The sequence below is a fragment of the Haliotis rufescens genome, unplaced genomic scaffold (genome assembly GCF_023055435.1).
Source record: "Haliotis rufescens isolate VD_foot unplaced genomic scaffold, xgHalRufe1.0.p SCAF_1, whole genome shotgun sequence".
Classification (NCBI taxonomy): domain Eukaryota; kingdom Metazoa; phylum Mollusca; class Gastropoda; order Lepetellida; family Haliotidae; genus Haliotis; species Haliotis rufescens.
Genome location: NW_025963779.1, coordinates 66,416,065 through 66,432,459, shown reverse-complemented (window position 1 = coordinate 66,432,459; position 16,395 = coordinate 66,416,065). Strand labels below are relative to the sequence as shown.

Below are 16,395 nucleotides of genomic sequence, written 5' to 3'. Positions count from 1 at the left end.
GGTCCTCATCTTTTTTTGAGTAGTATACTACCCAACTGACCCTAACTGAAGTGACAAGATAGACACAATTTTATGGATAACAACTTCTTTCATACTGTGAAAAGCGATGTTTAGGTGTAGATCCTTATACCGTTGTCCTTGCTTGTCATCTTGTCGTCCGTCAACTTCTAAGTAATGCCTATCAAACAACCTAACTGAAGTGCTGACCCTAAATTTTTGGCCAAAACAAAAGACACAAATGATTACACATTCCAAACACAATTTTACAATGTTTTCTGACGTAGTTGCAGGGTTGTTTTTAAAAATAAGTGTGTACCAAGCCATTATGCACTGAACCATAACATTACTTTTATGAGGCAGGACTCCACCCATGTAGATAATGTGTTTGCTAACAGGTGAAGCATAGTGTTCTTAATGGCATATAGCAGGCAGTGTTTACAGTTGTGATATGATCTCAGCATCGCTGTGTGTAGACGTGTATCCCCCTTCTGTACCAATCTGTCATCCATCTGGAGGGGAACTGGTACAACTACTAAGTGTTGGTAAATATTTCCTTCTATATCTTACGTGAAGAGCAGCACCTAGTCACACATGGAGGATGAGGTGGCGAAATGGAATTTGGTTCCTGAAAACAATACTTATTTCCATTACAAAGGCTTGTTATTGGCATTTTTTTCTGAATTTTGTCTGTATTTGTTTATGTGTAAAACTGGTCATGGTTTACAGGAAGAGAAGAGATAGTTGTGTGATGTATGTTTTTTGTGTGGACCAAACTAGGAGGTGCTTTGCACACAGGTGTTGTGGTATAGTGTTGGGAGAATGTACATTGGAATAACTTGTGGGTCGATTGGCTTGGCTCGTCTTTGTAATCAGCAGGTATGTATATTATACTTGGTAGGGTAGGGAGACACTGACCTTTTATGGATAGCAACTTCTTCTTTGTTTGTTACAACGTCTTGTGCTTCTTGAAATGTTGTTGAAGACAGTAAAACAGTGTTTGTCAATAAAAGGTTTCATGTCTTTGCATTTTACAACTTCTGAATGTCATTCAAAGACATGGAAATGTATGTTAGGGCTTGGACAAGGCTTTAGTGTTTCATAAACATTCAAAGAATACAGTTAAACCTCGGAGACTAAATATTTACCTTTGAGAATATATTCTCTTATTGGCAATTCGATAGAAGCAGCGTTAGATTATGTGACCAGTGCTTGCTGATCATGAATAATACATTTGACCTTAGGTAAGACTTTTTTAAATTAGTTTTTGAATCTGCCAACTCCAAAAAAGTTAAATGAAATTTAATTTTTTAATTTTTTTTTAAAAGAAGTGTTGTAATTTTTAACATTTTGGCAGATTCGAAAACCAATTTCGCTGACCAGAAATATGTAAGATGTTAAAAAACCCGACTGTGGTTGATCCAGCCATGACATTTGTTGGTGTTTCTTTCCCTGTTCATTCAGAAGTTAGCTGGATGATTGGAAAGAAGACAACATTGTCATCTAGTTAGTATCAAGCGTAACTGTATCTGTTGTCACTGGGGATGTGTGTTGTGGATAAATAGTTTGCTGGGCGCACCAAGGTCTTGGGTTTGATTCCCCACATGGGTACAAAGTAGGAAGTTCATTCCTGGTGCTCCCTCCCCTGCTAAGGATGGCATATTTCTAAATGCAGTTTCAGACGCAACTCACTGAAACACTCCAGTTGCATCAACAACAAACAATGTTTTGTAAAACCTTCAAATCTGGGTGGAGTAGTGTCCAGAGGCTAGACAGATAGTGGTCAAGAAGATTCTGACAAGGGTCACCCAGCCTATCATCTCCACTCAATCTGCCTATCTTTGAAGTGCTATCATCTGCTTGATACAGAGTAGATGCAGCCACAACACATGGGATGGTATTGGCCACACCAGCAGGGGTCAGTTGGTGCAACACAGCAAGAGCTGGGTGTTAACGATAATGATTTATATCTTAGGCAACTAATAAGAGTTGAGAAACTGTTTCCGGCAAGACTTTACTCTTGACCATCGCAGATGTATCACATTATCCACAAGCATGGTTGTGAATTTGACCGTGATGCCAGGACAAATTTTGTTTGGGACCAATTTTAATTTTTTGTTGTTTTCATCCTCCCTGGTTGTTGGCCCCAAGTACCTACAGACAATTGCTACGTGTGTTCTCTTCTCCATTTTCTCTTTCTTTTCGCGATGAAATACACCAGATACATAGTTCTGTCACACATTAATGCTTCTTGCAAGGCATACCCATCCCAGATGTCTTGAACAGTAAAATAGAAAATAAGTTGTTTCCTACCTCACATTTTTATAAGAACTGGATACAATCTAAGATATATGGCATCCTACAGTTGAGTTGTCCATATGATTGAGTGAGCAAGGTTTTCCTGTAGATTGAGGTATTGCAGTGGACAGTTCTTGTACCCCGTCATATTATGCAACAAATTATTATTTTGAATAATTATTTTTGCAGATAAGTTGCATTCATGTTCTGTTCTTGTTGATACATGAATAGAAATTTTGAATAGCTTTATGTGAGAATCATTGCAACAGTTTGAAAATATTTCACTATTTATGAGTTTATGATCTCTATGGATAATTCAGCTTTCATCATTGATAGACATGTTGATGACAGGTCTGCAATGGTTGTCATTAAGTGCAACGTGCAAAATAACATTTTAGCTTCTTAATGTTTCTAAAGATTATCAACTTCATATGCTACTCAAATTTTGATAGGGAAACAGCTATTTCATAAGTATTATGAATAAATACCAGGAATGTCCCTATGAAATGTTGAGTAGTATGCCTATAGGAAGAAGTTTAACCCCCTGCTACCATCACTAGCGTGTGTATATACAAAGGAAGGCAGTCCTCTACTTTTCACCACATTGACTATATCATACCAGCTATGTGATAAATCATTTATCAACTAAGAGTTTCCACAGTGGACAAGTGTCAAGCTGCACAATAAAATCAGGTTAGTTGTAGTCTTCACAATAAATAATTCAATATGTGATGTCTGTGTAGGCCCACACCATCACACTATGGCTTTGTGAGCAATTTGATATGCTGAATGTAAGATAATGACGTGGGCAGATGTGGTCAGTGAAAGCCAGCCATGGTAGCCATCCTATCTGATAGTGTTGAACTGTCATACTGATAACAAGAAAAGTTGGGTGTCAAGTTTTAAACAGAGATGATATTGTAATCAGTGAACCCTGTTTGATGTTGCAATGTTATGAGGGGGAATAATTAGGTGAGAAGATTTCTTCACACAACTTGGACCGTTGAAAGGAATGGAGAAGGTTTGTGTTACTGTTGTTCCATTACTGAAAGTATTGCTTCAGTTAATGTTTCTAAACAGACTTACTTATCAGTGAAGGATGTCCCGTTTAATTATATAATTGCAATCATGATCATGTAAGAGTCCAAATTAACACTCACTTATTTGTCAGGCTAGAAAAATATCAGCATCCTACATGGAGACGACCCTGTGAAGATCTGGGTTAGAATAGGTCTTCAGCTTCCCATGCTTGCCGCAAAAGGCAACTATGCTTGCCATTAGGGGCGACTAACAGGATCGGGTGGTCAAGCTCGCTGACTTGGTTGATGCATGTCATCATATCCCAATTGTGTGGATCGATGCTCATGATATCAATCACTAGATTGTCTGGTCCAGACTTGATTATTTACAGACCGTCATATAGCTGGAATATTGATTAGTGCGCATTAAAAACAACAACCTAGAGACACTGTTTCCATGGTTACTGATGGAATTAAAATTGTTTGTTCATAAAAGTAACAGCATGTTGAGAATGGTGAAAATTCAATGGTTGTGAAAAATTCTTGTCGAATCTGAGCATGTAAATAAATATTTAATTTCATGTTGCCATTCCTGAGGGTAATTAATTTGTGCTTCGGTATCAGGATATTTGATAATGTTGACGAGCAAGACAGTTACAGTCTTGTTTGGACATGTTTCCTTTACCGATAACCCTTGTTTGAAATATGAGGATGCTGGGTCACACAGAGGGATGGCGTTGAACATTACTTGATAGGGGAACATTAGTTGATAGGGAAACATTAGCAGGAGCTGAACACTCGGGAGCTGACTTCAAATTCTGAAGGTTAATATCCTAACATACACCAGGGGAATTGTGGGAATATTTGATGATGCGTGTTGAGAAGGGAGCATGGGGTTATTAAGCAGGGTCTTGAAAGACTGGTCATATGAGATGGAACTTGAAGGGGATTGATGGAGGTGAACTGGGGTTAAAGTTGAAACTTGCGTGGTTGATGTCCAATTTTGATGGAACTAACACATGATAGAGGGAATGTTTGATCTTGACTATGAGATTTCCTTTCCATACTTATATGATTGGGTTGATAATATAGTAGGTTCCTTGCTTGATAAGAAAACTTGTGAAATCATTTCAAGACCAATGTTTTGAAAGCCCCGTTTCCAAACTTGGGTTGATTGGTTTGTTGTTTAATGCTGCCCTCAGCAATATTCTAGCTATATGATGGCAGTTTGTTAATAATTAAGTCTGGACCAGACAATCCAGTGATTAATATCATGAGCATCGATCCATGCCATTGGGATCGATGACATGCATCAACCAAGTCAGCGAGCCATCCCACCTGATCCTGTTAGATGCTTTTTATGACAAGCATAGTGGCCTTTTACAGCAAGCATGGGTTGCTAAAGACCTATTCTACCCTGGATCTTCACGGGTCTCCAAAATTGGGAGTTGTTTTATTTGTTACCTAGATACTGTTAATACTGTAGGAGTGCAAAAAACTTGTGATAGGTTTGAATTCTGAATCATTCATTGTCGTTCTAGGTTTGTCTGCACCACATTTGGTGCTCGTTGTTAATGTCTACAACATGCATAACAGACTTTAGTCCCGCATCAAGCTGACATGTTGTGATATGACTCACTCACTGCTATCTGAAAAAGTAACTTCTGAAAATCTGTCTATTTCATTTTTATCTGGCCTGTGTACAGAAAACTTTTATGAAGTCATCTGGGTTATCTGATGTATCTGAACATACCCCGCTGGATCTGCCAAATCCTGTTTCCACTTCTCTGGTCCTGAAAGTAGCTAACAGTATCCTTGGTGTAATTCTAAAATTCTAATTACAAAAACACTGTAAATCAAGGTATATATTTACCAAAACTATGATTGGCACAATAGTTTTTTGCAATTAGTTACAAATGTCGGGTAATTTAAGCTGGTGATGAAGGCAAATGTTAAGATTTAATTTTGATACAGTTGAAGAAAAAGAGTTTATGCAGTTATATTTACTTGAAAACTTGAAACTTTGTTTATTAATAAAAACCCGATATGTCAACGCCAGAGAATGATCAGTCTCGATTATCTGACGTAACAGATTCCATTGGTCATAAAGGCAAAATAGAAGTGAAAATTACCTGAGTGGATCACCGAAAAGCAGAGATGACACCAGGGCCCAGTTGCACAAAGCGATCTTAGCACTACAACTATTGTAAGCCTATGTTAAAGTATGGGAGTTGTGATCATCTTAGCGCTAAGGTCGCTTTGTGCAATTGGGCCCAGGTGTTGGCCAAAAGAATAAGCATGCCCTTCCCTACCGCTAGCACCTCCACTCTCACAATTTCCATAAAATAGTATGAAAAGAAAGATCTATATTTTGAATGCGCTAAAGGTTACATGGAGATCTATATTTTAATTCCATATAGTTTTTATTTTAGAGATTCTTTTCTTCAAGTGAGCTAGAACCACATATAATTGCAGAGGTTGTGTTGTGTTATTTAATGACTTTCACATATTGTTGCCGCCCTTCCCTCTTTCCTTTCATTCAAATAACAATTTTATGGGTTAGGTAATTCTCCTATGGGAGATTGTCCAATATCAATAGTTTTTGCAAGCCTTCTTTTGAAACTATCGCTATAGCAACCTGAGACTAGCCTTTGTTTGGGGGAGATTGATGTTATAGATTTTTCAGGGAAAATACAATATTTGATTGATTCTGACAGTGTAGGCTAATAGAACTAGGGCAATGTTTCTTTTATGCATCCCCCTGGAATTATGTCATTTCTGTAAACACACTCTCATTCATGTCTTGGGATGGAGTAAAATCTTGTCTTGAAGCAGCAGGACTTGTTTGCCATAATACAAATCAGAATTCACCCGTGGAGAATTGGTCTCCAGTATCTAGCATGTCGCAAGAGGTGACTAACTGGATCAGGTAGTCAGGCACGGTGACATTGGTTGTTGCTCATGATGTCAACCACTAGTTTGATGTGACCAAAGTATTGTTTACTATACCAAAGAAACAGCAAATAAATTCAGGGAATTTCAGTAATCTACGAACTGACGGATATAAAGAAGATCTGTTTTTTTTGGTCCCGGCCATTTTCTGTATATATGCTGTATATGTCCTTCTAATGAACTACGGTTAGAACGAACTACAGTTGTAACGAACTACGGTTATAACAGACTAGAATTAGTGGTCCCTTTGAGTTTGTTATAACCATAGTTTAACTACATACAGTAGATATTTAAATGAAAAGTCGTGACGAAGGTGTTTTCATTACACAACAGAACCGTTTGGTCGGGCTGCACTATGTATTGATCTCCTTATGCGTGCACTATTATCAGGCTGATGGTTTTTATGCTTTTATTCTATCTGCATGCAACATTTCTGCAGGATGTTACGGTTGCCAGTAGCAACAGTATAAACAATTCCTGATCATTTTCCAACTATGAGATGCCCCTCCAAACATCCCGATTGCTTCCCTCCCAACCCTGTGTGGAGTAAACACATCAAAGCAGGAGGTGTAATGTATGGTGTAGAGTTGCATTGCATTGTGTGGGGGAGGAGGCAGCTCACCTAGGTCAGGCAGTGAGGAGAGCTTGCAGGTTATAAAGCCACATATAGCTCACTCTTCTCTGTGTAACTTCCGCCTAGCTGTGTGGAGAACGAGGGACAGTGTGGATAGGCTCCACTCACTTCAGCTACACATTCATGTGTTTACGTTGAGAGATGGGACATGGTATGTTTGATGGGACACGAATCTGTATGTGAGGCTTCTAGGGTTGACTGAGATAAAAAAAAGGGCCAGTTAATGACTGTACTGTGGGAATAAGAAGCGGAGTGTTGTGATCTGGACCTCGAATCAATGAGCAGTCAGTCCACCAGGTGATCAGGAGAACTGGGTGAACGTGAGGTAGGCTGATTGCCGTCTGCTCTTGGACGTGTTGTGTACATTCGGTGGTGGGAAAGGTGGGATTGGGCACGACAAGCCGAGTAGGAAGTGGTCAGGACAGACGTAGGAAGTGAGGAAGCAGACCCCAGACGCACACCTCTCTCTGCCCTTTCTCTCAGCTTAAACTCTAAATGTTGCTAATCAAAGCCAGACTCTGCTGGACACTGTGCACATCCGGAGGTACTGAAAGTGTGCTGTAAATCTGTGTTTATTGTGTGATAAGACTGTGTGCTCAATATGACCCTGATGTGAGGCTACCCGCTTGATTTCAAACAGACATACATTACAAGCCTGGCGACCCTCTCTCACAGCCCCAAGTCTGATAAGGCTGTGTCTGACCGGGGATAGCAGTGATTTATCATCAAGTGGTTTCCCACATTCCTCACTGCTGCTACATAGCAGACGACTTTTGCCTCAGGTCAGTCTCAGGTCTCAATACCATACAGTCATGTTCCTTCCACGGAAGCTACCTGGTGTTGAAGAAATTGTATGAGAAAAACGAAATGTTAATCCAGCCACTGGGAACTCCCACTGTTAAAGAAACTGTATGAGAAACAGACGACAAATTATATGGTTTCTGTTTACGAGGTGTACAGTTTGAGTGATACGAACAAGGTGTAGTCTGTTGGATATTAATCTTCACTTGGTGGTGAGTGCTGTGAGATAAGACTGTGAGATACAGAGGACAGGGGGGCCGTATATCTAAGCTAAGATCTTCATCAGCTGACGCACAAGGATCTGACACACTCTATCAATCCCCTCAGGCCTGGATCCACCTCTCTTACTCGGCTGGGTGTCCACTGACCTAGTCACATGGCCATAGGTATATGCACCCTGCTGGGTGGGACGTTGTAGGGTCAGAAATTAGTTATATGCCTGTAGGAAGGAGGCAACAGACAAAACAAAACTGTCTTTCTGTTGGACAGAGTACAGCCAGACTGTTGTCATGAGCCTGCTTGAGAGTAACTGGCTGTCAAAATACAATCCTGCTGGGTCGGCAGGAGCAGAAGCAAACCTTGTCTGAGAATCAGTTGGAGAGTGTTAGCTGTGAAAACACAGGCTGTGGTACTGCATGCGAGAAACAACATTCGGTGGCAGACGTGTGGATCTCATCCATCATACAACGTTGGAGATGGTTACAGGAACAAAGATGGATGTGAATGACTTGTGGATTTAGATTTGATGACGGAGACACATTGACATTGACTTGACTAAATCTCCCATCTGGCAAACGGTCCATATGCGACTACACTGTTTAGGAGTATCAAATGAGTATTGTGGTGCTTGGACTGATGCGGATTGTCTTGTGAAGAGAACAGGAACTCACTGTGAGTTGTGCTCACAGCAGTCTGTGAAGTAGCCCCTTGTTGTGCTCTGTGGGCACAGACTGTGACCAGTCAACTATTTGCTGTGTACAAGGAGGGTTTTTGTCACTGTCTGAGAGCTGGAGAGACTGCACCTCTTAGCAGGACTGTTATAATTGCCAGCTCCAAATTCCTTGGAAACCTGAAATTTTGTGCATAACTTACCCTTTGCGTTTCCTTGGATCCTTACATACCTATAAACACTCTTAGTGGATAATACAACATTAGGTGTGGAATTATTGTGTGCAGGAGTTGTTATCATGTGGTAGAGCTGTATGGAATATGAGTACTGTGCTAATGATGGCATTTTCTGATGTATCCAAGGTTCTCCACCGAGAGGCAGCACCCCAGGAACGCCAAGTGGCGCCATCTTCAGGTAAGCTACAATTACAGTATAACCTGTGTGGACTGGTGCCGATGTACTCTAAACTCTTACCAAGATGGAACCAACACAAATAACCTGGGTGCCGTTGTACAAAGCGATCGTAGCACTAAGGTGATTGTAACTGCTATACTTTAGACTTCTGACAGTCGTAGCGCTAAGGTTGTTTTGTACAATGGCACCTAGATCAGAATATCCTGCTTTGACCTTGAGTTTGTTCCTGCCTGGTATATGTTCGTCACATTAATGAGTATATACTCACTTTCAAAAGTTAAGCGACACCAGAATTGATCTTTCTTATAAATGATAGGCCTATCTCAATATAACCTTTGTTATAGAACTAAGAGAACTAAATTATTGAACTAAATTATTGACTGAAAATTATGTTAACTGACAAGAAATTATGTGTAAGTGATTAGTCACATATATTTTTAATACTTGGCAGCTCCTTTTTAAGCTTGAAGTCCAGGTGTTAATGTTGAAACAAATGTTTCAGTAAAAGCGTTGATTACCCTTTCACTTCATAACAAGTGACATTGTAAACAAGGGCACAGATCATCGAACATTTTGCCACAATTGATGGTTATTGTTACCTTACTAGCAGTCCATTCTTATTGTTAGCATGGATCACTGTGTAAGCCACTGTCAGACCTTTGTGAAATGGTATTTGGGACATTTATTTGATCTATGGATATTTCATCTAGCCTAGCTGCCTCACCATGCTCACAGTGATTCAAGTATATACACCAACATTCAATGCCTCCTATTTGCTCTCAGTTTTATAAGTAGTTTTAACAGTAGTTTTTTCTCATCAACTCTCAGATTATTTTAGATACAGGTGCTTTTTTGCTTTGTGTAGATTATTAATGTACAATTGACAAGCTTAAGAAGTTTGTCAATTAAAGACTATAGAAATAAGAAATAGGGTGTTTTTAAGGCATGAAAGAAAAATCAATTAAATTGCTACATAGCTATAAAGAAACAGAAAATATGAGATATGGTTTGAGAGTATTTTGTATAGCATGTCTGTTGTCTTTTGTGATTTTATTGCCTATTTCCTTTTGACAACATGTTTCACAATATGTATTATTATCTAACACCACAATATATGTACAAAAATGTAAGCTATTCCATTTTAGTTATTATATACTCAATTAAATCCTTTAGATATAATAGTTAAATATTTCTGAAAACTGTTCAATTTGTTCTCTCTCATACAGACCCTGACAAAAACAAAAATCTACAATACTTTGCTAAATCTAGATTACCTCAGTTTCTGAAAATATAGAGATTCTCTGGGTTCGTTTCTATTTGTTATCAAAAGACGCAATACAATCTTAAAATATTCTCCTATGTATAGTCCCTAGATGTGGCAAAACCAACTCTGACATCAGCTGCACTTCTGTACTTCTCACTAGGGCTTTATGTGTGTAATCCCCTCCTTATTTAGGCCTGGGAAAACCCCAGTATTAAACTGAATCTGATGTAACCGTTTTAGATAGGAGCAATCTGATTGGCTAAAGAGGAGATAAGCTAGGCCATTGTGCACGCTTTGGAGTATTCAAATGATGGTATGAACCTTATTCAACTGTAAGGGGAGTTGTTATCGGCGTGACAGTTAAACAGGTTTCTTTTGTTTACAGGTTTCTCTTTCTACAGTGTACCTTTCCTTTTCTTGTTTCAAAATAAACTGAATAAACTGTCAGTTTGAGACTTTGGGGGCAGTTTGGTTTATTAAGGAAGTATTTTTTAATATGTTCGTTATTTTTTAAGGGTAGTAACACTGAAACTGAAACTGAAACATATTTGATTGCAACAACATTTCAGATTTTTTTTAGGACCTCCAAGCACTTTTAGCTTTTAGTCAGTGTTGAATTATTCATACAGAAATGATATCATAATTTGATTCTGGAATTTTGATACATAAAGTTATGTATTTATGTAGGGGCATAGTTTCTGACGTTTGAAACCTGATCTGCCAGATGTTGTATTGATAATAAACAGATATGAATATTCAGAACAGGTATACAGATTATTGAGATCAGTGACTTGAGTGTTTTGAAGTATAGTTGGTTTGTACCTTCGGTAGACTATTGGCTAACATCAAGTCTCTGAAATGAAAGTATTTAAAAAGATTCTTGGGGTTAAGGTTGCTTTTGCTATATAAATAAAAGGGGGCACGGGTGGCCCAGTCGTCTAAGGCACCATGATTCGCTGTGCAGAGTTACGTCCCTTGGGCACGCCAGAAACCTATGATTGTCGGTTCGAATCCCGATTCACCCTGATTATGTTTCTAGGTTTGTCAGCACCATACCCATGCTCATGGGTTTCACCGAAGTGGCTTTCCTCCCACATTAAGCTGACACGCCGCGATATTACTGGAATACTGTTAAAAGCGGCATTAAACCCAACTCACTCACTCACTCACTCACTCACTCACTCACTCACTCACTCACTCACTCACTAGAAATAAAAACATGTATCCATAACTAATAGCAACAGAAGACATTTCCATAATCCTAAGATATCTCTACTGCAAGCAGAGTCTATTGCAGTGTTTATGATTCAATACCACACTGGGGTGCCATCAGGTGTTTGCAAATATAATGGATCCAGTAGAATCTCATAATTTTCTGAACTGAAGAAGTCTAGACTTGCCAAAGTATTGCAGACTTCCTTGGGATTTTTTTTATATGTTAGGTTCAGGGACTGCATGACAAACTAGTTGATTTGTCGGGGGTTGGGTAGCCTAGTGGTTAAAGCATTTCGCTCATAACGCCAAAGACCCTGGTTCGATTCCGTCCTGGGTACAATGTGTGAAGCCCATTTCTTGTGACCCTTGCTGTGATATTGCTGGAATATTGCTAAAAGTGTGTAAAACCATACTCACTCACTAGTTGATTTGTCAACTACAGTACAAATTACTGTTATGACAGGGCTCAGCATGTGCCTACATGGTAATCAAACTCAGCTTTAGTGTGATGATTGAACACGCGACGAATAGGATGCATGAGTTTAAGAAAAGAAATCAAGGAAATTATTCTGACCCTTACCACAGTATCTAGACAAAATATATGTGAATGCTGACCTGAGTCAATTTTTCAGGAATTTGATTTTTCTTCAATATGTTCTTGTATTGTACTTCCTCCCTATAAGGAAAAAGATTTGGATTTGAGATAAAACCAATGTTTTCACTTAAGAAACAAATGCATGTAAATGAAATATATAAATATGTAATCAATTGAAATGATTTTCAGATAAATTAGTTTCAGATAACCTCGACATGTGATATTTAATCGTGTAAAGTCACATTGCATTAAAATTAAGACCATTTTGTCTTAGGATCTGACGACTAATCTCACACTAATTATTCAAATGCAGAACTATGCTGACAGCGTGAATATTTTAGAAATTTGTCATGTGAATATAGAAGAGATGATAACAGAGATACCGCGTCCAACTGGTATGTTACCTGTAATACTTACCTGGCCAGGTGAGTTCAGCAGGTGGTTGTTACCTGTGTGGGAGCAGCCTGGCCAGGTGAGTCATTCTCCAGGTATCTGTTCCAGCTCGTCTGAATGCCACGGAGATGCTGTTGGATCTGGCTTTGTTACATTGTGTTTTATAATGGTGTTTTCTAGGATGTAGGCATCCAATTCTTGCCTCCTTGGTTGATATGGGGATTCTGTATACAATAGTTATGTGGTTGTGTTGATAGCTGGTAGTACACTACTGATGTTTTAAAACAATGTTGACTGAATACACTTCAAATAGAGATATTTTTATGAAATTGTGTCAGTATTCACTACAAAAAAAATGTCCCCATAAATATTCACGTTCCCTAATTATTTTTATTCAGTTTATGATTACATGCTGTAAAACCTGACTTGAATTTAAATTGAAAATGTAATGAAGCATTTAGAAGACTATTATTGCTTAATACTTAGTGGGAGCAGTTTTGGGGCTAGTTGAGTGACAAGCGTTTACAGTTTTATTTACATCTTTTCTTTCACTGTTGGGAAAGACATTGATATTTAATACTGTGGTTTTAAAACATGTTGTTAACCCAGGTTTATGTTACGTCATTATGATATAAGATTGCTAAAAACTGCAATTTTAATAAACGTAAACTTAATTTTGTTTTTAAAATCAATACGTGTGTGGAAGGGCTATTGGAACAAGATGCTAAATCCAGGCATCACAAGATTCAGAGATACCATGTGGACTGATCAGCTGTTAGATCCCATAACTCATTTGCATAAACACCTCAAGTCTCTTGGTCTTATATTGAGGGAGGAAAGTAGGCAAGTGTTATAGTGAGGCTGGGTATGCCTGCCAGGGATTGTCTGGACCCTTGTGCACGCAATCAATATGGAGGTCCACCATCTCACAGGTGAAGCCTACCACTTGGGTAAGGTTGTGTACAACTGGAGATTGAGACACTAGACATACTGTTAGATATTTTGTAGGGTTCATATGTATCTGGAATTGAATTTCTTATGGGTAAAGTATGTATAGTTTGTAACATAAGTAAAACATATAAATTAATTGTCAGACAGGCTTACAGGGGTGGTTGAATGTAAATATCTTGAACTGGTTTTGTAATGACTACAATATCGAAACTAAATAACAGAAGTAATATAGGCAACTTAATTTATCTGACAGGCGTACAGGGGCTTTAATAGCTTGAATAGATTTTCTAATGGGTACAATGTTTTAAACTATGTGACACTAGTAATTATAAAAAAAATTAAGATGAAAGAGTTAATACTGCTTGAAGATTTTGAAATCATGTTAATTTCAAGGAAAATTTATAAAACAAGCATATCAATAGTGTCTATGGGTATTCTATTTCTTTTACTTTTTAATCAAATATTATATCAAAAAGATTTAACCTTGGATAAAACAACTTCACAAATCTGTGTCAACAAAATGACTACAAAGTCATGTTTGCACAAGTTTAGAAAGTGCACCAGCTCACATTGTTGCCACCAACAAGCCTATTAGTGGCATATGTGATAAACAGTTGGAGAACAGTCTTTTTATCCCTATTTTAGTACAGACAAAGTAGATAGATTTGCTGTGAGAAAAGGGGTAACAAAGACCAGTGGCAGGGAATAGTACTCCACCAGTCATCTGATACCTCCAAAAGGAGGCATTGAAGTAAACTACAGTGGGAGTGAATTAGGTGTTAATAGACCCCCTCTTTTACCCTTTGTTCTTTGTATGGAGACTATGCATGGGCTTTGTGTTTCAGTGCAGTGTGAAATACAGGAAAAGGTCACAATATACATTAATTTAGTTATCAAACGCAGGCTTAATATCTTGATAAAGGATTTAGGGTTATTCGGGGCTATGTGATATATGAAAGCCCTTTGAAATGCATTTGTAGTTAAAAAGCAGGCAGTGTTGTGAATATGATGTTTGATGTATTTAATATTTTTATATACCTTTGTAATACCTAACCTTTTGTACATCATAGCCATAATCCTGCCGTCCTAACACTATAAATTTGTCAGATATTTCAACAGATGTCCTCTTCACTGTCGGCTATCCAAATAGTAGTTGTGTGGGAAACAGCATTAAAACTGCTCTACTGTGCCAGCTCTAGGCGGGAAAATGTCACTTTTATCTGTGTGATGTTGATTTTAATTTGAGGTATTATTATAAATAAATAGAAAATAATTGCAGTGAGTGTTATTTTCTGCTAATTTCAGCAATATTCATCCTATATCAAAACTGGGCATCACAAACACTTATTGACATCAGGAGCAACAATCCCTTGTCACCTGTCTCCATGTAGGTTGGTGCTGGAGTTGTATCCTGATGACTTGCCTGGTTACGTGTCTTTTTACTCTGATTGTTGCTCACGATATCGATCATTGGACTTGATTATTTCCAGACTTCTGTCAACAGGTCTCGGTGTTTCATATCTGTCAACATTCTGTCGTTGCAGGGTCAAGTCTGCGGCCATCTCACTCTTTCAAAGTGAGGTCTTCGTCTGCACCGGTCAAGACACAGGTACTGTCAAAAACGTGTATTAGGTTTTTTTAAGAATATACATTTATTATCAGAGGAGTTAAGTTTCTTTTTTTATCCGTTTTCTACAAATGTTATTAAAATGTAGTTTTAATGAGTTTTTCTTTAGAATTAAAATAATACTATTTTTTCTAATTATTTTGCTAATTTCCATTTTTTCTCTCATAGCAATCCTTGCAGCCATCAACCCATTTTGTCCCACACCGCCACAGCCTGCCTACACCCAGGTAAGTGGGAGTTCACACACTGTTGTCCGTACTACTACTTCTAATAATAACACTACTTTCCTTGCTACTTATCGTTGTGAATGCAGTTGTAATGTAGCCAGATGGATAACATGTCTTGGTGAGATAGGACTGTGTACTCAGATGTTTGTCTTGCTTGTACACAAAAATTTTCTCAGAGAGAATTGCATTTTTACTTTCCATTTTCACAACATAAATATCCCGGTTCTAATGCACAGTACTGTTACCTGCATGATCTAGGCTTAAATCACCACAACAGTGTAGTATCCTGCATCTTATTTCTCTTGTGTCTTAGAATTTCTGTGTTTGATATATTGAATGTAATATTTTGTGTGAGAGGGTCTGTTTGCCTGTGTGAAACCTGAATGTGTAAGGACACACACACAATCATTACGCATTGTAGCCATGGGGGGAATAGAACCTGGATAACAGACTACATGAGCTAACACTTCAACCACTAGACCATCTTTCCCCACTCCAAAACATGCATACATCTTCCCGAGACAAGGGTTTTAACTAACTGTGAAAGTCCAGTTTCCAGCCTTGCCGAACTAGGCCTGAATTTCTGGGTTCGATCGTATTGCCAGTGACTACATGTATTACGAGTTATGTCCCTTCCATGAACCAATCAGATTCCACCTCTGATATCACTTGCATTTGTTTCAAACAAAATGGAGGCGCCCAGTAAAGATGATCTGATCAATAATCAAGATCTATATTGTAATAAAACGGTTGTTCCGTGCATCAAATCACATCAGCACCTTGATTAAAAAAGGAAAATATTTGGAAAATATCTGTTGACGTTAAGTTGATGGTACACATGCTTTGTGCAAATTCTGAAATCGGCTGAAATCTGAACGCAGTTTACGAACCAGATGTTGATTTCATTATGCGATTTTGACTGGACTATGCATAGACTTGTTAGTCCAGCCAAAATTCCAGCCTAATCCGGCAAGGATGGAAACTGGATTTTTACTGTCAGTTTACTCCCTTGCCTTGGGAAGATGACGTACGCCCTGCCACACACACTGGCTTGGGTGCAGTTTCTTTCCCTGTTGTGACCGTCAGCCATATGTCCTCTCATAGCAACAGTATCATGAT

The 16,395-nt window shown here is 38.5% G+C and overlaps 1 protein-coding gene across 9 annotated transcripts in view; it reads left to right on the top strand.

Annotated features, from left to right (window-relative positions):
• The window catches only part of LOC124134123 (A-kinase anchor protein 13-like), a 265,224-nt gene that overhangs the window by 217,649 nt on the left and 31,180 nt on the right, over positions 1-16,395 (top strand). For all 9 annotated transcript variants that reach the window (XM_046498796.2, XM_046498804.2, XM_046498801.2 and 6 more), the window contains 3 exons: positions 8,953-9,004; positions 14,967-15,031; positions 15,218-15,276. In XM_046498796.2, the coding sequence (XP_046354752.2) occupies positions 8,953-9,004; positions 14,967-15,031; positions 15,218-15,276 (176 nt within the window). The remainder of the gene's footprint in view (positions 1-8,952; positions 9,005-14,966; positions 15,032-15,217; positions 15,277-16,395) is intronic.